At 42.1% G+C, this 23,472-nt stretch overlaps 1 protein-coding gene across 1 annotated transcript in view; it reads left to right on the top strand.

Annotated features, from left to right (window-relative positions):
• Positions 1-344: 344 nt before the first annotated feature.
• The window catches only part of tsc22d3 (TSC22 domain family, member 3), a 35,274-nt gene continuing 12,146 nt past the window's right edge, over positions 345-23,472 (top strand). The window contains exon 1 of the mRNA XM_056382878.1: positions 345-1,132. Within this exon, the coding sequence (XP_056238853.1) occupies positions 792-1,132 (341 nt within the window). The 5' untranslated portion in view covers positions 345-791. The remainder of the gene's footprint in view (positions 1,133-23,472) is intronic.

Genomic DNA, 23,472 nt, shown 5'->3' on the forward strand with positions numbered 1-23,472 from the left:
AGCCACTCCTTGTGCTGTCAGCATGGCAGGGTGGAGCTGACGGAACTGCACATGTTTCAAGCATGCTCTGACGCTTCACTCCTTCCCTTTCTGTTTCCCTTCCCCTAATGCGTGCGCGGCTATGCTGAAAGAGAAAAGAGGAGGGCCCAGTACGTGTAACCAGCTATGCTGTTTACCAATCACACGGGTTTCCCCACCCTCTCTCGCTCCCTCCCTCTCTTTTTGCTCCCTCCCTCTCTTTTTGCTCCCTCCCTCTGTCTCTAGGCACGCCAACCTTAGAAAAAAAAAAAAAAAGTGCAGGGAAAAAAGTGATAAGCAGCAAGCAGCTTCTGGGTTTTGCTTTCAAGCCACTCCTGCTGAATCGGTGTGAGTGAGTGTGTATGAGCGTGTGTGTGTGTGTGTGTGTGTGGGGCGTTCACTCTTTCTCCTGCCACAGTAGCAACACATTGCAGCAGCGTCGCCCCGAACAAAAGGCTAAACGCAGCAGAGCCGCAGGAGGGGAAACTCAGGGATAGAAGCAGGCAGAGTAGCCCAGCGTGACTGCACTTCTCAGGGAGGAACTCAACCTGCCATTTAGCCCTGCTGGCCCTGGAGTGGAGACAGGACGGTACACTAGACCAGCCCACGCTGCCTGTCTGTCTGTCTCTCTGTCAGTGCTGAGGAGCACACCCTGTTACTGACAGCTCTGTCTGTCATTCATACACCTCAGTCTCTCTCATCCTTTACTGAGATTCCTGCACCTGCCCTTCTTCACCTGGGCGTCCTTCCTGTTCATCCACCTGTCCTCCGAGATGTCAGACGATGACTGCCGCTCGCCCATCGGCCTGGACTGCTGCAGTTGCTGCCTGGACCTGGCCAACGGCGGTGACGACTCCATGTCTGGCAGTCCGGCTCAGGGCCTCAGTACTACGGGGGGCCTGCCGGGAAGCCCCACCAGCCCCAGTGTCAATCACTTCCGCCAGCTCCGCAACCAGCTGATGTACCAGAACCTGAACACGGACAAGCTGAACAACATCATGAGGCAGGACTCCCTGGAGTCAGTTGTGAGAGACCCCTGCTTCCTTCTCAATGAAGGGATCTGCAACAGCAACATTGACCAGACCATGCTGTCTATACTGCTCTTCTTCCACAGGTATGTCTGTTGTTTGCTTATCCGACAGGTACATGATGCTTATCTGATAAGGTAACAAGTGAAAAATAAAAGGTCTCTATCTGAAAGTTAGACTTTGCTCGTGCTCGACACAGTAAGTGCAAAGTCCACCTCTCCACTTTTGTATCTGCATCATTTCGTTTAAATGAACAGATGGTTTCGGAGACTAATCAGTTCTCCTGGATCAGCACTTCTCCTGAAAAGGCTGACATAAGTATTTACTGTTATGCATTAAGTATAGGCCAGGAAGAGGGCACTCATTTTGATTATGCTCCAGAAATGAGTTTCAGATAAGACTGTGAAAGCACACCATTACTTACATATCATTCACACGTATATAGAAACTTGCAGGTTGTCAAGTTTAATTTGGTTGCATCTTTGTCTATGTCTGTTTTTCTTTCATTTTTATTTCACTTTTAAGTAATTACAATATCTATCCAAAACTTTCAAATGTCCAAATGTTTATGCAGCTCATCGTGTCTATTTACATCTGCACTCTCCGTGTCTTTCATGCAACATATTTGATTCGTTACCCAACAGTGTTATAATTTGTTTTCCTTGAGTAAGGCCATGCAGTTTAAGGACAATCATAAATACTTTTTTTTTTTTTTTTTTTTTTACTCTTGAGAAAGAAATGTTGTTCCTGGATTCAGTCTCAAAGTAGAAGTGATGATTGGTATTGACAGATCTTTACTTCAAAACAACAAAACGGTACGTGGAGAGAGAGAGAGAGAGAGAGAGAGAGAGAGAGAGAGAGAGAGAGAGAGAGAGAGAGAAAAGCCAGAAAACAAAACCTAACCTAAAAAGAACGTCTTACAAAAACACAAGGTTACTCTAAAACAGCAGTTTATGGTCATGCTGATTCAATTAAAATGCTCTTTTATTGCTAGAGGTCAATTAAAACTGGCCTGACTCCTTCTCAGTCTCCACCAAATAGTGTTTATAAAACAGTGTTTGGCAGCTCACCTCGCAGTTTTTGTGAGGAAGAGAATGTCCTGCTACAAAGTTGCTGCCAGTTGGACAGTTTGTTTGGCAGCTACTGTCGAATGACTTCAGCCTCAAATTAACAGTTACCATCTTTCCAGTCGGCTACAGTTCTGACCATCACTGAACTCCTGAACCCGAGCCAGCACTTACTGTACAGCGCTCGGTGAGAAAAGCTGTCATTGCATAGGGTCTGCGGTGGTTATAGGAGCAGGGAAACGTACAGATCTGAGGGGAAATGGCAGTTAAAACAACACAAAGCTGTTATCATTGTAAGGGCCACCTTTGAATGTCATATACTCTGTGGTCATCATTTGTGTCTGTAAAACAGAGATATGTGTTACAGGATCATGACATATGTGTCAGACGTACAGTACATACGACATGTGATAGCACTGATCTGATAATTTGGCAATAAGAGGGTTTTCTTTTTTTGTTAATGGTGGTGTACAAAAGGAGTCTTGATCAAAACTGACCTTTGCCCCCAGCCTCACTGTATATTTGAACCAATAGCTGAGTTCTTCCATTACATTTCAAGTTAAAGCAATAAAAAAAAGGAAGAAGATTAGGGGTCTGTCACAACTGTTATGTCAAGAAAACGCCTTGGAGGAACTTCTTCAAATTGAGCACAAACATTCACTCAGACTCAAGGATGAACTGATTAGATGTTGGTGCTCAAAGGTCAAAGGTCAAGGTCACTGTGCCCTCACAAGAATTCATATGCTAATTATGACAAATTTTATATTGAAATGGTCAAAAGGCCAACTTCACTGTGACATCATAATGTCTGCAAAAACACATTTCTCTGCACATTGCTCAACACTGTAACACAGGAAAAGAAGGGCAGATTGTAATTATACGTATTTCCTGCAACTTAACTGGTCAGTGGTGAATTCTAGCAATTCTAGCTTAAAAAAAAAAAAGACAGCGCATTTACAGCTTTTCACCACAAGTTGCCCTCTGGTATGTGAATCCATAAAATACCCTAATATTGAATGACATTAATTAACACATCTCAGGTAAAACCCGTTTTTTTCCATCCTAGTCAGATAAAGAATATCTGTAATAATGTCTGTCCTGATAAAAATTGCCTAGAATGAGTATGGTATGATATTTTCTATCACTGCTTCAGTTATTTAAGGGCGATATCATATCAGTAATGTTCTCTGGCCAAGACATGTTATCAGTATTTTATCGAACTTCTCCAGAAGCCCGGCTGCCACAGAATATCCAAATACGTTAAATATTAACCTCATTTTACTTTGCTATATTTTATGGCTGTTAAAGACTGTTCTTATCTCCTTTGAAAGTTATCACATGACTACAGATGGTACAATAAATGTAAGTCCATTTATTGTGCACTGAAAGTGATGGGGCTGATGGTGACGATAATTAGACCATAACTAGGTTTAACCTGATTTTGTTGCTCTTGGCTGTAAAAGCTTATCAGTGCCAAACTCTCAGGCTGATGCAGAGTATCACATTTTATATCACTTAATAATTAGACAACAAGGCTAAATTCTCCCTGAATAAAAGATTACATATAGGCTATCTGAAAGACTCCCACACTCACTTTGTTTTTCCATCTGTTAAGTTACACAACAGCTGTATGTTTGAATGCTAATTAATCTGACACCATTTTAGGTAATATGGATCTTGCTGTGAAGCTGCATTATTGAATAGAGGAACAAGTTGTTCTCTATTTATTTATGATAGCAAGGGTGTGTCATTAAGGATGAAGAACATCGGGTGAAGGAACTTTGGGCTGAGGACTGCAGCTCCAGCTCCAGCTGGTGCTCCCTTCTGACTAAGAGAGCTAAATAAATCAGTGAACAAATAGTGCTTTTCAAACAAAAGATTTTTATTTCAGTACAGTGCGGTCAAATTGTTCTTAGGCGTCTTGGATACGCTCAGTTGACTTATTATTCACTTCATTCAGTGTTTACAATATCATACTCTGAATAATGCCTGCTGGCAATGCTTTGTTAAAAGGGTTACACAAGAGTTTTTCTGCTCTGCTTAATTTATTTCTTCACTAACCACAAAGTTATACTTTCAAGGTTATCCAATTTATTAGAATATTCATACAATGCCATTAGGAGAAAATAATTCAGTATTAAAATTTGATCTTTGTATCTGCTTATGTGAAAAATGAATCACACACAGGACTGGCATCTCCCAGGAGGTGCGAAAAATCAGGTTACAAGAGCCAATATTTGTGACGTTTCTGGCTCAAAGGCAGAGGCATGTGTTCGCCCATGCCATTGGCCAGTGTGACCGTGCATCTGTCCGCGCCAGCTCAACTGTTTGCCTGACAAACAGAGTCTTTAGTCAGAACACTTTGTTCCTGAACCTTCCCTTCTCAAGAGGGAATCACAGACACGGATCATGTGGCTTTCATGGACAGGCTTTCTTGCGGGATTAAAACATTGATTTCGAACGTGTACCCTTACAGTTTTTCATGCAGAAACACAAACGCACTCATTCATTCACACATGTGCTCACAGTCTAATCCAGTCAAGAAAGCTGCCTTGCTGAGCTGAGGTTTGCAGAAGTTCATGCATTTTTCAAGTGATCACTTCGGGAGGGCCCGGCTTCTGATGAAAGCCTGGCTGAAGTTTTTACTGTGTGACTTCACCCTGGGTGGTCAATCTGCCAAGCAGCCATCATTCTCATTTGCCACTTGTTAACAGAATAAAATGTTAAGCATAGCCCATGGAAGGATGCCAGGATGTTCTTCTGGACTTGTTGAATATCAGTATGAGGCAGTGGCCGCGGCCAGCAAACGTGTTATGTAAATGATTCAAGGGTCACGGAAATGTGCTGAGAGGAGAAATTGAACTCATAAGTCCTGTTTGGTGTTTGAGGCAGAGCCAGAGAGCCCCTGAGGGGGACAGGATCTGTGATTTCCACAGGATAAAACCAGAGGAAATGTGCTGATTTACTTTGAGGCTTAGTGAGCTACACTTGGCTGGAATGAAAGAAGTACTCTTGCACACCTTCACCCCAGGCGGTCAGTCAGTACTTAGCAGCCACTAAACACCATCACATGCCAGGGTTCAGAGGGCTGAAGAGCCCGCAGCGGTGACACAGTAACATTTATCGCAGGACTTCAGGTCTGTGACCAGTCAGTCAGTCGGTCAGTATAAGCAGTCAAAACACAAAGGAAGAAGAACATCAAAACCAGCGGCGGCACAAAAGATGTCACTGACTGCGGCAGCCACTAACCGTGGGGACAGGGTTGAAGAGTTTACACCCTTCAGTCAACAGAGACCTCGATAATCCATCTATTAAACCTTTGAAGAGAGAAAATTTGTTTTAAGAGATCGAAAGCATTGATGTAGTGCTGCTGGAACGCACCGAGACAATGCTCTGCCACTTTTATCTCTCCAAGTGATGAAATAAAATATCTGAAGTTCACATGATACAGTTGAAATTCATCTAAATCTTTTTTAAGCAATTGAAGATCCAATCATCAGTTTAGCCTGTATCTGATAAGAGAGCCAATAAAAACAAACTGAAAGGTCAGAGTCTCATATTGACATTTAAGGTGCATTGATTGACTGAATGACGCAGAAGAAAACATTCCATCTTAAAAGTTGCCAATAGCTGCCGGTAGCCTTCGAGCTGCACGGTGAATTAAACTGTTGATTGTCACCGTCCTTTCATCCATCATTCACCCCTTCTGACATTTCCATACTTGTGATGCATTCACACAATGCTGCTGGAAACGAAAGCTAACTTAGCCTGTTAGCTTAGCTTAACTCCACCTGAACTGCAACTTTTGCCAGAATGGATGCTTCCGATGTGGCTTTATTTGCTTGGCACAATCAAGTAAATGCCATAGGGGTGCTCCAGTACTTAATCAAATAGCGCAACACCTCTGATTGAAAGGTATGCAGACTTTCATGTGGTCCACCTGTCTGTAGCTCGTCACCATAGGAGAGAAAAATGCTTTGAAACCAGTTGAGAAAGTTTGTTTGTAGCGTGGTATGTAAAGGGCGTACGGTATGTGTAACTACCATCTCTTCAGGTCTGTTGACTGAAAAAGAGAAAGAATCGCGCCGCCTCGCTGGGAAAGACTTTGATTGTTATGTCTGAATACAATTGAATGCATCAGCCTGTCTGTGAGACAAGACTGGAGGTGCTTTTGTGCTTTACATGAAAAACTCTACAAAAAAAAAAAAAAAACGGCAGTAAAAGGATTCCCACACCACAGTTACAACCTCTGACTAGTTGACATAACTATTTATACCTCTGACACTTTGTTGCCCTGGCAACCTATAGTCCTCATTAAAGTGGTAAAAGTTCCTCTTTGGCCTGAGAGGACCATTGGCCATTGGCTGTCGTCCAGTTGACTACTGAACGTGACCTAGCCCTCCCACAATGGAGAGGAGACAGGATCCAGCTGTGTCAGAGACCCTGCTGGGTGTTTAAGCTCCACTCTGTGATCCAAATATAAACCACTAAATAGTTTTGCTACCAGCCGTCAATTTTTTTGGAGTGGAGTCCTATGTTTAGTTATCCAATGTGGAAAGGTTATGGAAAGTAAAGTATCTTTGCCATGTGTACACGGCCCAGAAATCCATACAAATGTAAAGTATATTTAGCAGCAGTACGTTTTTCAACTCCAAGGCGACTCTACTAAGCAGTTTCATATTTCTAGTTTTAGTGCATGACAGTGAATCGGTACTCTACAGCGCACTAGAATAAGAAGTAAATAGCGACTTTGTGTTGGACATGCCTGGAGATTGACCTGTTCAGTTCATTTACATGTAGGTGACACCTGGAAAACTGCTATCTGCTATCAGTCACAGGGCAGTTCTGCCTGCCCAGACTATGAGGGCTGATCATTTGCATAGAAGACTTATACTTACATAAAGGCGATACACACTTTCAAAGCACTCGCACAGGGATCATAGTGCACCCCGCCTCTGGATGTTTTTGTTGTGTATAAATGATTTTACAGGCTTTATGCTTTACTATTGAAAAGTTGGTAAAAAAAAAAACAACACGTGGGAGGAAGAGAGGAGAAACAAGCTGCTCACTCACATCTGAACTTGTAAAATTATAAGTAAATGGCATCTGCCTATTCCCTGCGCCCAGTGTACTGAGGCTTGTTCTGCAGATAACATTGTGTCACTGTAGAAGCATAGAAATCAACGAGGAATGTAAAGATGCGGGATAAGGCAAACAAAACACAGTTTCCTCTGTATTATATGTGGCTGGAAGGTTCGTAGGATTTTTTTTTTTCCATTCTATATAACGAAAGAAGATCCCCAGAGCATGGGGCACAATCAATACAAACACACAGCACAGTTACAGCATCATTGTCTACGAATCACCATATGTAAGCTGCTACAAGCTGTAACAGGCACAGGGATCAGAGCGAAACTAACTGCAGCATCAGTGTTGAAATTCAAATTTCACATCCCTTCCACTGCTACAAAGAAATCCCTGAGAGTGCGGTGTAATCTAAAGTCCAGCGTAGGTACAACACAATACATTATGAAGGAGGAGAAATATGCTGAGTTTGAAAGTACTCTTCTCATCCCTGTTCTTTTCTCTCCCAGTTTTGCCCACATGAAAGGCTTATAAATGTCAGACACATCGTTGCTGACGACAGAACCTGTATCCAATTACACTTTTTTTTTTCTTTTTAATCCAAGCTTTTTTTTTTTTTTTCGCAAAGAAAACTAAACAGTGTAATTTTGTGTCTCCTGTAAAAAAGACAAAAAAACAAGAACACAGTGTCCCACAGAGGTTTGAAGGGAGTTACGTAACTTCATGGGTTGCAGGTGGCAGGGGAGACGGATGTAAACAAAATTCGGGGATTAGTGGCGAGGAGGCAAAGGGAAGGATATTGGGGTGGAACAACAGATTCATGGCCAGGCAAGTCTTAGGAGCCGATCCCTAACAAACAAAGGCCGTGAAGGCGAGGTCTGAGCAATGTCAGAGGAGAGAGAGAGAGAGAGAGAGGGAGAGAGAGAGAGAGCGAGAGGGAGAGATAGCTGTAGAAAGAGTCAGAGGTAGACAAACAGCCAGACGGGAGGCCCGGCGCAAAGACAAAACATAGACAGGACCCGCTAAAAATAGTGCGCTGTTGACACTTAAGTCGAACTCTCAGATATAGGCGGACTGCAGACGTCAGGGGTAAACGTCGCAACCTTTTTCCATAGGTAAAGGAAGTCATTCTTTAGTCGTGGCAGGAAGTAAAAAGCTATGAAAAGTGTTTGTTTTACTGCTGTTTTTATGAGTTTCCTCAATAACACAGGCTTGGACCACTCCATTGTGGAAAACTGACAGAGAGCAAGAGATTGATTAACGGTATTGGAAAAGATCGTGTTTTTCGAACACATGTTTGTCTACATTTGGTGTGTTTGCACCACACATTAGCCCTGTGCCCGGTTTTATCACTGTGGGCCCAGTTTAAAGAGGGATGTACAATAATGGCTTTTTAATGGACCTCTTGAGTTACTGCCTTGTTGTGTTGTGACTGTGTGAATAGGCTGCCCTTGGTCCTGTGCCAGAAGATGCCTGGAGCCACTGTTGACTGGTTTGTGCCCAAGTGTATGTACATGTGTGTATGTGTGTGTGTGTGTGTGTGTGTGTGTGTGTGTGTGAAAGGTATGTGGTTCCTTTCAATGCTCACACACACAATATATGTCATTATTCCCTCCCTTTTCAACAGACAGTGTGTGTCAACTCTGAAATGCACATACACACCCTGTACCATAGGTTGATGCAATCTCCTGTGTACAAGCCCTTTTTTCTTTACCAATGATGTTGTGGTTCCGTGTTCCGTTGCCCCTAACAACATGATAAACATGACATGCTAATCAGACGCAAATCAGTTACTGCATCTCTGCTTTCTGTGCACTTTGTTTCGGCAGCTGCAAAAGTTTCTCTCCATGTAGAGAACCTTCTATGTATTGTTTGTATGAGCCAGACAATTTTTATTATGATGACCATGGGGACTGAAGTTTATTTTGACCTGACCACTCACACAGTCCTAGCACCTATTAGCAGATTACAGCTAAAAATAGTCCCAAGAAATACAGTATTTACACTTGCTTGTGAAAATTTGTTTCAGTGCCCATTTGATTTAAGAAATGATTTAGCCTTGTAATTGTATATTCATGCCGTTTTTTTTTTATAGATTTATGTCTTCAGGAGCAACAAATGGGCATGAGGCTGACAGCACAAACAGGTTCGGGAAGTTTGAACACATTAAAAGGCGGATTCAGGGATTGTTGGTTTTGGACTTTTCACAGGAATCGTTGCTGACAATGATGGATAACAACCAGTTCTTTAAGGTTTAGTTAGAGACTCCATGATGACCTTCTTTGGAAATGTTTTGTTATTGTTTCATAAATACATCCTGGAATCCCTTAATCAACCAATGCTCTTCAATGACAGCTGCAAGGGTCAGGAATTAGTCATTCATCCGTCCGTCTGGGAGACATAAGACACACTCTTTGGCAACACTGACACTCACACGCGAATATGAACACAACTTATCAGTATACAGTACACAGAGGTGACCCACAGCATTATGTTGTTGTTGACACATCACCACAGCAGAATCCAGCTAAGCTCTTTTGTCCTCAGTGACAGAGAGAGTTGAGATACAGTTTGTACCAGAGGTGGATTAGAGATGTATAAGCAACACATCACGTTTGCCATCTGAATCAAATCCTCAAGATCAGAGTGTGCTGGAAAACTCATCTTCTCAACTGCCTTGTTTTGGAAAAAATTATATCAAATACATGAGAAAGAAACATGTTATTTAAGGGGCTTTGAAAGCACCACAGTATACTAATTTTGCAGTTACTGTTTGCATCAATCTACTTTTGTAAAATGTGCTAAATATATACGCATTAGACCATGAAAATCTTATTTATTTGGGAGTTAAAAAAAACAACAAAAAAACTTGAAACAAACTAATTAACTAATCTGCAATTAGTGAAACATCAAAGGGCAATTTTCTCATTGCTTAATTTCTGTGTCATGACTATTATCATGCTACAGTCATAAATCATAAATATCCAGTATAAAGTGTAAAGTAAATACTTTTTTTTCCCCCGTTTTTTTTTTGTGATCATGGAGCAAAATGTGTTCAGAATAATACTGTGGTTTCTATTTAAAAAAAAAAAAGAACTCTTTGTACTGGAGCCCATGAGGCTCAGCTGTGCCACATAAACATGACTTAAAAAGATGATGAAGGATTCCTGAAACAAACCCATGGAAAATAAATGTGAAGCCGAAATAATGACATGGATCTCCACCCCAGTACAGCACAGCTGAGTGCAGACACCTGTGAGATGGTTATGGAAAGTACAAACTGGGAAATATTTCAACAACGGAAAGAAGGGAAGCATTCTTAAAAAAGTCATTCCACAAATACTTCAAAAGACGGATGTAGTACCACCCATCCATTAAAATCCTTTCATGCTTCATCTGCATGCAACTCTCTTCGTGCTTCCCTCTTCCATTCGCCACATCCCTCTCTCTGTATCCTTGTTTTTCCCTCCCTTTCTCCTTCCTCATTTTCTCTTTCTCCATCTCAGTTGTTCTAGTTGGCAGCCGTTGGACTTATGTAAGTGTGTGTGTGTGTGTGTGTGTGTGTGTGTGTGTGTGGGGGGGGGGGGGGGGGTGTGACCATGGCTTGCACTCACTGCCTTATCTGTTTGGACCACAGCTATGGCGCCTATTTAGATAATAATGCAGTCTGTCAACACTTGCCATCACGCACATTCCCCACCCACACACACACACACACACACACAGTGCCTTGTACTTGACAGTGAGTAAGCATGTCACAAACAGTCAATATATTAAAATTACGCTCTTTAAATAGGCATTAGACAGTAACACAGCTTGCATAATGCTTGGTATTAGAGGTTCGTGTGATTTGCTCTTTTCGCCAAACTGCAGCTCGCACACAACAACCTACGGTACCACAGCGTTAGTCAGGCAATGGAAAATATGCGTATTGTCTAGAGTGGAGTTCATAGTGTAAATGGAGGGAAGCTGAAATGATGGAGTTATTAGACTTAGCACCACCCAGCCTGAGCAGCACAAGCTGTGGGCTGGAGGGCAGTAAAAATGTGGTGATGTCCTATTTTGATTACTATGGGATTCCCACTCTTTCGCTAACTCTGCATGGGAAGTGCGAATGTGGTAACCCACCCTGCTGCTGAGGGCCAAGTTACAGTTTGGCAGAGGTGAGGAACAGTAGATCTGGAGTGGAAACAAATTATTTTCATGAGCATTTTGTTTCTTTCTCCAGATCCAATGGGGAGTCAGTCATTTTGCCGACTGAACACGTGAAAACTTGTCTCTTTGTGTATCCAAAGTGGTTTATACAAAAAAAAACTTTTTTTTTTGCCTGGCAGCATCCTTTAAAAGGACTGACATACCCAGAGTCTTTTCAGATTCATTCTGACACATATTCCATCTGTTTCTCTCTGGACGCTGGTTTCATAATCCTGAGTGCTGTTATCCCACAGTGAGTCAGTTTTGTTTTCTTACCACAATAGTCTGCTGCACAATGCAGCCAGACAGCGCTTTTGTGGAGGCCTATCATTAGCCTATCTTATTCCCCCTGGGCACTATTCACACACAGGTTGGGTACATGATGTACCCTAACCAGAGTGCGCACAAGCACACACACTCACACACACGCATGCACAGGGAAATTGCAGGGAAGTTAGGATGCACATAGAAATCACCTTGTATCAGCTCGAAACACACACAAACGTGTACAGCCTTATCAAATATACATGAGTACACACACACACACACACACACACACTTACATACTCTTAAGATGTCTTTTACCCTGCAGGGCATGGTGCTAGTATTAGATATACTTTAGCAACGATGTTGCCACAGCCCATTACTGAGAAGTACTCCTTGAGTCTGGAGGAAAAAACAATTTCTTCTCCAGGTCATGAAATCATGATTACCACAACACAGGAAAGGTAACAGCACCAGGGCCAATCACAGGTTCTATTTTTGAAGTTACTAGACATATGCAGTTTGGCAACTCCCTGTGTTTTTCTTTTCGGACTGAACTTCTGTGTTCGCTACAGCAAACAATTTGGAACTCTTTGAGTGGATGTGTAATTTTATTGCCCAAAGTTCCCAAACATGACTTTCCTGCCACGCAATGGGCAAAATGGTAATGATTTTGGTATTAAGAAGCATAAAAAGAACACAATTATGGTCAGAGAGTTTATGTCAAACTCAATTAAGCACATTTATGTTGTATTGGACCATTAAAAATTATGTAATGTGGGTGTTTAAAACTAAATGTAAATGTATAAGTGGCTTTATACTGGAGTCAGTGACATCTGCTTCCCATCACACAATCACATCCTTAATTTAATCCACAGTACCTCAGTGGTGTTTTAACATTTAGTTAAATTAAAGCTTTCTGAAGTTTGAACCTCACTGTGAAAGCTGTGTCAACACCCGCCCCGTGTCTGGGAACTCCTGTGTTGTGCTGTCATCCGTAATTGCATCATTAATTGGGCCTCTGCACAACATTGAGAGAATAAGAAAAAATAAACAAGCATGCGACTTCACAGAACTGTCAAACGGAGTGAGAAACATGTTGGGCAACCTGGTGCAATGCATTTGTTTCATCAGATGAATCGAGGAACGCCGTGAACTTCTTTGCTAAATCGTTTTTTTGGTTTTTTTTTGCGAAGGCAAAAGCAGAGCTTGGCAGAAACTGAATGTCATATAACTGCCACTCTGAATTACAGTTTACAGTATACATGCTCTAAAAAGGCCAAATGACTGGCAAATCCCCATGAACCATAATCAAACTCTGACTCTAGTGTAATGAATATGGTTTCCTGTTTGTTACTGGTGCTTCCAAATTTCCAGACTCTCACTGGCCTCAAGTGCTCCTGCACTATTGGAGAGGAGCTCTGTGAGAAAGCAAAGAGAGACAGACGGAAATTTAAAAAAGAAGAAAGCGAACGATTGAACTAAACAACACAACAAAGGAACAGAGGAAACCAGAGAAATGTGATGCAGGAAAAACCTCCAAATGTACTATTTTCCCTCAGTGATGACAATGCAGTTATGGCAGCGAGTCACGGACCATAGAAGAAAAAAGCTGATTATATCAGCATTTTATTGCATCCAACTGTGGCTCTTAAAATCAAGCCAGTTCTCCTCAATGTGACTTCAGCAGCAGAAAGGAGAGACATGAGGAGCAGTTTGGTTCCATTGGCAGGCAGCAGTGGTGAAATGAAAAGGTGGACCTGTTCTGCCAGGCTCTTTTTCTCTCTCTCTCTCTCTGTATAACTTTCTGGCAGACAAGAGCCTGCGAGAGAGAGAGAGAGAGAGAGAGAGAGAGAGGAGAAAAATGAACGTATGTGCCAAGTTTCAGTGAGTCTGAGATTGTTTCTGGCCGCTCCTCAGCAGAGAGACAGAGAGGGAGATGGAGAGGGAGGCACTAACAGACTCAAATGAGCGAAAATAACAAGATGCATCCTGTCCAAGCCCTCACTTCTGTCTTTGTGTCAGAGCGTTTAAAAGAGGCAGGCAGCCGTACCATGGGGCAGCCTGTGCTGGTCGTATCTGATGGGGCATTATGCCTCTCTCCCCTGCCATCTTACTGTGCCATCATAAGGAGCAATTAGCACCAGTGACATTAAATGACCTCTTTCTGCATTCCTTCCAGTATGCTGTCATGGAGAGGAGTGAGTCACAGACTCATCATTATGTTTGCATGCCGTGGTGTTTACACAGTCTGCGATTAGGCTAAACAACAGCCATCTGAAAACATGTAGATGCTTCTGCAGCAAAGTAACTCAGCTCCGATGACCAGCGAGGCCGCTGCCAAGAAAGTGTGGGACTCTGGGAGGAATGTTGACAAATGTTGAAACTCTTTTTTCCTTCCCTTTCTTCATCTGTTGACTCCAAAAACTCCCATCTCTCATCTCCCTCTTGTGCACGTACCCGTGCACACGCACACGCACGCACTCACACACACATTCCATCCAGACTGCCATCCATGTCTCTAACACAAGTCTTTTCAGGGGGCTGCAATGCACACAAAGACCTATTTATTACTGGCCTGAATGCAAGGTGTCATATAAGGGGAAGTGGAGCCTGCAACGAAGAGAGGGGAATTTATGTAACACTCGAGGTCACGACCTTTCAGTACCTGTGAGCCAACGGTGTGGAAGTTGGTTGGGGTCAATAGGTTTTATTTTTTGCGTCAGTAGAAGCATCTTTTGCTGTGGAAGAGCTCGAGCTGAGCAGGAAGACTGATAGTCGAGCCAGTCTTCACCTATAAAGGCACAGCTTAGTGCTCACTCTGAACAAGTCGAGAGGAAAGTTTCTAGCTATGCAGATTAAATGGATTCCAATGAAAACGATGTAAGCAATGAATATGTGATATGTTGGAGTCATTTTTTTTTTTGAAAAGGACCCATCTTTTTTAATTTTGAGCGCTTTTTTAAAAATCCTTTTCCATGCTGCCAAAGTAGAGGCTCGCATCTACAGGAATTCAACAGGAAATCATAGTCATCTGTGTGGTGCACATGTCTCTTCTCTCTCTTTCTCCTCCACATTTCCATCTGTCTTTTCCACACACTTGCTTTGCCCAATCTTAATGTTTTTACTGATCCATCGCCCTCGGGCTTGTTTAGCATGATTTAAGCGTTGCTTTGCTGTAGGCTAACCTCATACGCCAGGTCATGATGTGTGGGAGGGAAACAGTGCACATACAGAATAAAGCTGTTATAAAACTTTGCTTTTTCCCTTCTGAATGCTGATAAGTTGTCAAGTTTCTTGGGCCAGAATGTAAAGTTAAAACAACTGTTGTAGCTTCGTTAACATAAGAAAGGCAAGAAAGACAATTTACAACAAACTTAGGGCTTTGCTTTCAATCTGAAAGACAGACTTTCTTACATGCATAAATCAAAGACAATTGTTATCCAGTCATTTCCACCGCAGTATTTTAGATTTGACCTGAGAAAGCTGAAAACGATCGCGCGCATGAGAGTAAACCCGGTTTCCAGTACACATGCATCTGTGGTCGGAGCGGTGGATAGGTGAATGTTCTAACACTCCAACCATGAATAATCTGTAGGTTTGAGTGCGCCGCCTGATTCCAAGACAGTGACCTGTTCTCACCAGAGGTTACACAACAAACAGACAGACACAACAGAGTGGAAATGTTGGCAAAACACTGGCAATCCGTCCATGCTTTTTCCAGGATTTAGTCAGGAGACTCATTAGTCTGAATTGGAATGAATGTTGTCGGAAATCTCGGAGCAGAACACAAGACAAACACATCTGAGGCGTGATGCATTCCAGGCAATCCCTAAATATTCACTTCAGCTTTCGGACTTAGACTCTTAGTTCTAATATCACAGCAGTAAGTTGGTCGTGAGGACATTTGCTGCTCTGACCAGAACACCAACTCTAATCCAAAAAGTGCAAAGAGGTGCAGCACTCCCTCAATTATGCATAACTTTAAACCTTAACAAAATTTAAATGAGTGAGTTATATGAAAATCCCCCCCCCCCCGTACAGTTGCCACAAAGGGGGAACTTAGCTGTAGAGACCAAAACCGTTTTTGTAGCTGGCTGTGAACGTGTTTATTTCTGCTGTAGAGTTGGGCATTTTAACATGGGAGTCTGTGGGGATTGATTTGCTTTTGGAGCCAGCCTCATTCTAGGAACTGCAGTTTGTGGCACTTGGTGTTGGCTTCATTATTCAGTTCCAGAAGTTGCTGTTTGGACTGATCACCCAGAGAAAGAGTTTTATTGTTAGAACTCTTTCTTAGTTTTATTGTGCTGATCCCAAAATGATGTTGCTGGTCAAATAATTGAAAGGGTTGTGCCTGATAATTGTGATTAATGCCATAATTCCCCTAACTAAGCAAAATTTTCCCTCCTGTTGTTATGCAATCCATTTAGTGGCTTGAGTGAGTGGTGTATTTCTGGCACTCTTTTTTTATTTATTCATGGGTCTACCTCCTAACCCTCTGGAGGGAAAGGATGCTATTATAGTTGATATCAGTGGGAAACTCAGAGAAACACCCTGATAAAAAAAAAAACAAAGTCCCTCGCTGTTATTCCATGACAGCCAGCAAGATGTGGATATAACAGAAAAAAAAAACAAAAAAAACTGGAAGACAAGCAGCAAGATACTTCCTCCTTTTCATATTCAAATAAGCTTTCTAGAAGTAGATATCAGATTCAGACACAGTAACACTTGTCCCGTGAGTATTTTCTTCTTCTTGCAATGTTAAGTGACAATAATATCTAGGCCATCGCACTGAAAACAGCATCGCTAAGCACCTCTCCCCACTGTTCCTTTGAGTCTGGAGCCAACATTTTTTTTTCACATATTTATTTATCAGAGGTAACTTTCTTTGTTAAAAACTGATTCATGTGTACAACAGATTTCCACATTGTCCAAGGTCCTAATGGTTAAAAAAAAACAAACATGTGCATTAATTGTAAAAACTGTTGACCTGGGGTGATAATCTAAACAGTACACGGCACCTGCTGTCACAAACACAATGAGACGTGCAGTAGGACAGATTAAAGACTTACATTCTACTTATCATCTTGATCCCATGATAAGAGGCTAACACGTTTTGCAGATGTCTGCACTGTTACTCCTGCACAACAGCCGACTGAAGAAGTTTAAGGGTGTGTCATCTTATAAACATAAAAAGGGGGTTTGATCTGTACCTTTAAAGAGGTTTCATCACATCATGTGATCAAATGTTCTTTTTTTTGCCCATTGCATAAACGAAAGCAAAAAGTGCATTCAGTTTTTTTCTATTTATTTGTCATATCAATCTTACCTTCTCTTTCACAAACACACCCGCATGCCCCCTTCATATCTCAAGGTAACCATGTTTTTTGACAGTTTACCTAAAGAACTGGGAGTACAGCCAAAGCCTCCTATCAGAGGAAACACTGCCTAACAACAGCTGTGAAAGCCCTCTCCTCCCTCCCTCTCTCTTTCTCCTCCTCTCCTTTTCTCTTCCTCATTTTTGCATTTTCCTGTTTTGGTGTTTGGTAGCTCTCTGCTCGGTCTTTAGTACAAAACAAGGGGCTGTCCTCGGGCTGCCGGGTGCAGACACAGGGTATCTGGTGAACAGTGATCTGATGAAACGCGATACCACGGATTCTTGTTATTGCCCTAATTTGTGTCTGTCTGCTTGATAGTTGTGCAACTTTTTTTTTTTTTTCTTTTTTCATACAGACAAACAGCTTTGGTAAAAAAGCATAGAAACAATAGAAATCAAAACAACAAGACGCATTATAGATATTTTCTTGTCATACAATTACACTGTGTCCTTTTAGTTAAACAGAGGGGATATTGCCTCAAAGTGCAGTTTGCTGTATGTCAGTGTTAAGGGAAATATCTTGCTGCACTTCCTTGACTTCCATGGGTGTGTCAAAAAAGCGTTTAATCTGCCTGAACACAGGTTATTTATGATGCTGACATACATACTATGTGTGTGTGTGTGTGTGTGTGTGTGTCTGTGTCACACGAAAGACAACCCTCTGCAGTAGTAGTCTAAATAAGAAAACACCTAAAGTTGCTGCATGATGTGTGTGTGACTGCCCAATTTGTACTTTGCTTTCCGCACCTCAACAGCTAGTAGATGTGAGTAGAGCTAGTATGTGTGTTTTAACAAGAGGACGGAAGGGCATGACCAGACAGCATCACTGTGCGTTCACCTTTACTCAGGAATACAGCCAAGACATGGTACACTGACAGAGTAAACACAAGTATCTTAGTTCGATGTGCGCAAGGCTGTTTTTTCTTGTTTTTTTTTTTCTTCTCCTTTTTACACTGTGATCCCTCCTACCTTGCATCCAGATACAGCCTCACAATTACACACACAGAGAACAGTCTAGCACTGTCTTGCCCCTTGTCAGATGAGCGTGCAAGGCGCAACAGCAACACCTGTGCCAAAAATAGGTGTGCATGTACCAGACAACAGCGAGACAGGTCAGACACGGGATAATTACCTGGAGGTAGAGTCAGGGTTAGGCGCTGTCCTGAAGCACGTCAGTCATATAGGATTTATTGCTCAGAGACAGTGTGAGAGGGCAGGAATAACAATAGCTGTTTGAGGAGGAGGCGTGCAGCACAGACAGAGGAGAAGAAGAAGAACTGAGGCCCAGACGGCAGGACAAAGGACTGTGCACAAGGTGGCAGACAAGACACAAAAGTAACACAGCTAAATCAACCAGTCACAAGCAAGATACTTTCAGCTCAAGCCTCTTTAATAAACAATATTTACATAACAAACAAACAAACAAACAAACAAGGGACATATACATATAAAGATTTTTATGAGGGGTGTCCATCTTGTAAAGTTTGGCAGCTACCTTGCAGGCGCCACACTGTGCTTCTTCCTTTTGAGGTCGGACTATAATTGTTCTCTCACCGAGTAAGAACACCACAGTCACATAGGCTGGAAAACAAAGATAATGACTTGCAGTTTTTCACTGCATGCATGAACTTGTGCGTGCGTGTGTGTGTGTGTGTGTGTGTGTGTGTAGGTCAGGAGTTGTCCAGTGGGTGTGGGAAACTGTGAAACACCCGATTTTGTTTCAGTTCCTCAAATCCCTTTATAGTTCCTCAAAATAGCTCCTATAGCGTAACTGACATCAGTTTCATTCATGTGACAATTGAAATTGTCTTTAAACATATTGTCACAACACATTCGGATGGACTGAATGATAGGTGGATGTTTTAATTGCGGAAAATATATTGTGATACCTCTCTCTCTCTCTTGATACATATGCTGGCACATACCTGCTCTTCTGTGCAAAGATCCTGCAACAACAAAGCTCAGCCTGGCATGTTCATATTTCTCCCCTTTCACGATGCTGCAGGCTGCTCTTGTGTTGTGACAGGGTCGAAGCCAAAGACAACCCTTGATCAGTGCGTTGGCCTGGAGAGCGTTTGACCCCTTTGACCTCTCCCATTCTCTTCCTCTCTCTTCTGCTGGAGAGTTTTGATTGCTTTCCAGGGAAGATATTTGAATATGTTGACCTTAATTGCATTCGAAACTTTCACTTTGCTGCCTCGTGTTTCTCCCCCATCACCTTGCCGCGCGGATATAAAGCTGAAGCGACACAGTGCTCGTGGGAACCTCGTCCATCTATGCCTGAATGCTGCGATTTGGGCATGAAGATAAGGTGACAGCTTACTGGCTCCCAAACAGCGCTTACGGGGGCAAATCTGTCCATCTTCAAAACAATGAAGGGCTCTTACGTACATCTCCGCGCGGAGATGCCAGATCTGATAAGAGAGTTTACGTCAGCCTCAGATTTCTTTCCGGCAGATCTGAACCACGCTCATCATTATCTTCTTGTTCTTTTTATCATTCACTATCAAAATGGTTTTCATTTTTAAGCCAGAGAATCACATTTTCAGAATTGATCTCAGCTTCTGGCAGTCTTAATCCTTAAATCTCCAGGAACATTTTTCCCTTTAGTGTATTTAATCCAGCAGAATAAAGACTTCGGCCCGACCAAAGGTGTCAAGTTAGTAAAGAATTTCTCTATTTCAGTGTCTTAAGAATGCGAGCGGTCGCCCGCAAAACACTGTAAATCTACACGTCCAGACAGAGACAAAAACAGTGTGTTGTTCTTGTGCCTGCCTGCTTGTATGCATCTGTGTGTGTGTGTGTGTGTGTGTGTGTGTTTGTGTCTGAGCTGACTTTTTTCTGCATATGCCGATTGTGACCTCAAAATCGTGTGCATATGCGTATCTGTTTTCCATGAACTCGTGTATTCGTGTGCTAACATAACTCGTGTCCTTTTTGCATGCATACAAAGGTATGAATCTCTCCGCGTTGCAAGCGTCCACGCTTGAGCGCACACCTTTCCTTTCATGGGAGTGCGATTGTGTACCTGTGTGGTGCGTGCGTGCAAAACAGACACCAGAGTGTTCTGTGGTTTCATGAGTGAACTTTGGACCTCTTGGGTACGCGCTGGAAGCAGGCCAATCCAGCAGACATTGTTTACCCTCGCCTTTTATACAATGACTGGTATGGCAGATCGTGTTTACTCGCTCTTCTGTGCAGCTTCGACACCAGGAAAATTACATCTCGAAAAAGGCTGTTTGTCTTGTGTCCTCTGACCAAGTCCAAGTTCAAGAGTCACATCAAGTGGACGTATTTCCTGTTTGTTTCTGGGAAGAGAGCTTGAACCTCGACTTTGCTGTCAGACAACTATCTTGCTGTAAAATCCTCAAATTTATTTTATTTTGGAAAATCATGGGGAAAGTGATGCTGGATTTAAGCTTATACTCAGTGGGAATCATTCACATATGTTTGAATTTGAATGCAAAAAAACAAAAATATTCCCTATGAAACTATGAAGCTCCAACCTCACAATGATTTCGCAATTATTCAAAACCAGTTTGCTTTTTGCAGAATGCAAGGCAGTCACACAGTTAATTTGATTTTCAGCAACTACAGCACAGCGTTTCAGTTCAAACATTTGCATTCTTTACAAAGCAGCGTGCTCAATGAGCTGTTGCTGAGAGGTGTTGTCAAGAATGATCCCATTGGAAAAAGACAAGCTCCTCATTTGTTTTGCCAAAGTAACACTCACAGCTCAAAGTAGCCAGAAAACCACACTGATGGAGATGGCATCTTCAAACTCAGTGAATGCAATGTGCTATTGTGATATCGTAGGTGCTTGTATATTTACTTTATTCCTGTTATTTTAGCATCCATGCAAGGAAAGGTGGCCCCCCACAATGCATTTGTCCCATAGATAGTCTGAATTCAGCAATGTCACCAAATATCCCGAAGTCAACTTCTTATCTGTTCCTTTCTCCTCGCCTCTGCTGCACGTCTGCAAATGGACTGTGACCGAAAGAAAAAAAAAGAAAAAAAAAACTCAATTGACCAATCAGTGAAGCTTACAAGACTTGCGTCTTTCTCTGAGGGGCCGGCTTTTTTGGCTTTTTGAAGGCAGGATAGGCTGGGGTTCCTGTGAACTCCCAAACAACCTCTCCCAGCACCGCACAGTGCTGGATATCACCATGTTCCCAGTTTATTTGGATCACACAGCAGCTTTTGATGCTGATCCTTCCCCTGGCTGAGTCACATCCTGAAATAGTGCTCTTGTGTTACATTAAAAATCCTGTTGGACTGATATCAGTTATAAAAAAAAAACAAAAAACAAAAAAAACAGTATTTGAAAGGTTGTTGGAAGATTCTGAATTGCCTTCAAAATGTAGGGACAACTTGAATCAGGCTAAACAAGTGTTTTAGTGGCCGAAACATGACTCTAACCTGTAATAAATGTAGCATACAGTAACGTATACAACAGGCTTGGACCTCAGGACACAAGCTGAGCCAAGTTTGACTTCCTGCTCTTCAAAAGGCTTGTACCAGACATACACGCTTACAACAACAGCTCAACAGCCCAGCAGAGAGGAGGCAAGTGAATGATTCTTAGTAAATCAGTAACCATGTGGGCATCTCCACAGTTGAATCAGATATAAACTGTCCGTGTGGTGACAGATCTACTGTAACACAGCACTTCGTAGGGACACAGTTTGTTGTATAACTGAATGTCATCAATTTTACAGATGTTTTTTTTTTTTTTTTTTTTTTTCAGATGTTGTGTAAAGTACATAGATCCAGGGCAGATGTGGGAAACAAAAAACGAGAATGGACAAAAGAGACATACATACATACGTGCATGCATGCGTACAAGTACACTGGTGATTAGCGCATCATGAGAAAAACATGTAATAATACCTTTTAATGTAAGTGAAGTATAATGAGATCAGAAAAACTTTATGATTGTCACCCCATCAGTTAAAATATAAACCAAGTGATGTAATGTAATGTTAGTACATTATCCAACCATTTAATACTTTTAATACTGTGACAATTTAAGACCTTATCAGGGATTTAACGAAAGAGATAAAGCATCCTCAAAGCAGCAATTACTGCTCTCACTTTTTTTTCTTTTTAAAGTGCAGTGTAATTAACACTAATAAGTCCTCCTTAACGTTCCTGAATTTAGCAGCGAGAATGATTATGTAATACGCGTGTTTATAGCCCGAACGTATTTGTTTTACAGTTTGCATGCGGGTGGCCGACATCTGGATATACATTTTTAGTTTTACTCCTGTAGGAGATGGGGCTGCCTTAATTGCACTTTCTCATTAGCGTTCCTCGAAGCTTTCTTCTATTAAACCTGCAACATGTTTCCTTTTAAGACTCAGCTGAACGGGGGCCCGCACATCTGGCCCCGTCTTTGTCTGTCTCGCCCTGTCCTCTGTCGGTAGGGGATCCTCACCACGCAGACAAGGCTGAGGAAACATTGCGTACACCGTGTTCTCTCAGACCTCGGCCCTCCTCTCTGTTTGCATGGGATCCACACTGTACCTCTGTGGGACTGCGCAGACCTATTGCCCCCGCGCTTTTTCAGACCCCAGAGCTGAATGGTTTTAATACGTGATGTTATTTAGAGGGGAGAGTTATGTGAGGTGCTGAATATACATGAGTTCCCTGTTGCACCACTCCACAGCTGCACTTTTGAGTGATATCAGGTTCCCCTTTGAAAGAAAGTAATAGTGGCCTGTGAATGGTTTTAATACAACTGCGTGGCTCGGCTAAATTTATGTGCATATTTACATATGAACACAGCATAGCTTAATGGCTGACTGCACAGATGCTGCGAGTGTATAGCAGTCAATCCAAGTTTTCAATTGTGCTGCCGCAAGTGAAAACACGGAGGGTAAGATCCCTGGAGTGAACGTTAAAGCGCTAAAGTAAGAGTACATTCATTACCACGAAGTACTCAATGTCCTGTTTCTATTCATATTCCTTCTTTAAACACTTAAGTAGCCCGTAAATGTGCCTATAGACGTTTAACTGGACCATGTAAGAGAACAAAAAGATCTTACACTTTAAAAAATAGCCCAGCTCCTTCTCCGTCTGTATACATTTTAACCTGATTTTATACATGTAATTGCTATACATATACCCCTAGCAGATCGATTGCATGTTACTCCATTGTCACAGTTTGGATTTACAGCTCCCCTCTTGGAGTCACAGCATGATTGAATTATGAGTTCTGAGTAATTCCTGTGGTCTTGTTGAAGGAGGATAATATGGTTTGTTTGGTTCGAAGAGATGAGTGGAAAACAGGTGGATGAAACTTCTTCAGGCTCATTTGAGTAACTTCGTAGAAATGCAGCCGTGGTCACTGCTATCTCAGACTTTTAAGAAACAATGGGATTTTGTATCTGATTTCACAAGAAAGTCCTTGCTGATGTATCAAACAATAGTTATT

Source organism: Seriola aureovittata, chromosome 8 (genome assembly GCF_021018895.1).
Source record: "Seriola aureovittata isolate HTS-2021-v1 ecotype China chromosome 8, ASM2101889v1, whole genome shotgun sequence".
In the NCBI taxonomy this organism is placed as follows: domain Eukaryota; kingdom Metazoa; phylum Chordata; class Actinopteri; order Carangiformes; family Carangidae; genus Seriola; species Seriola aureovittata.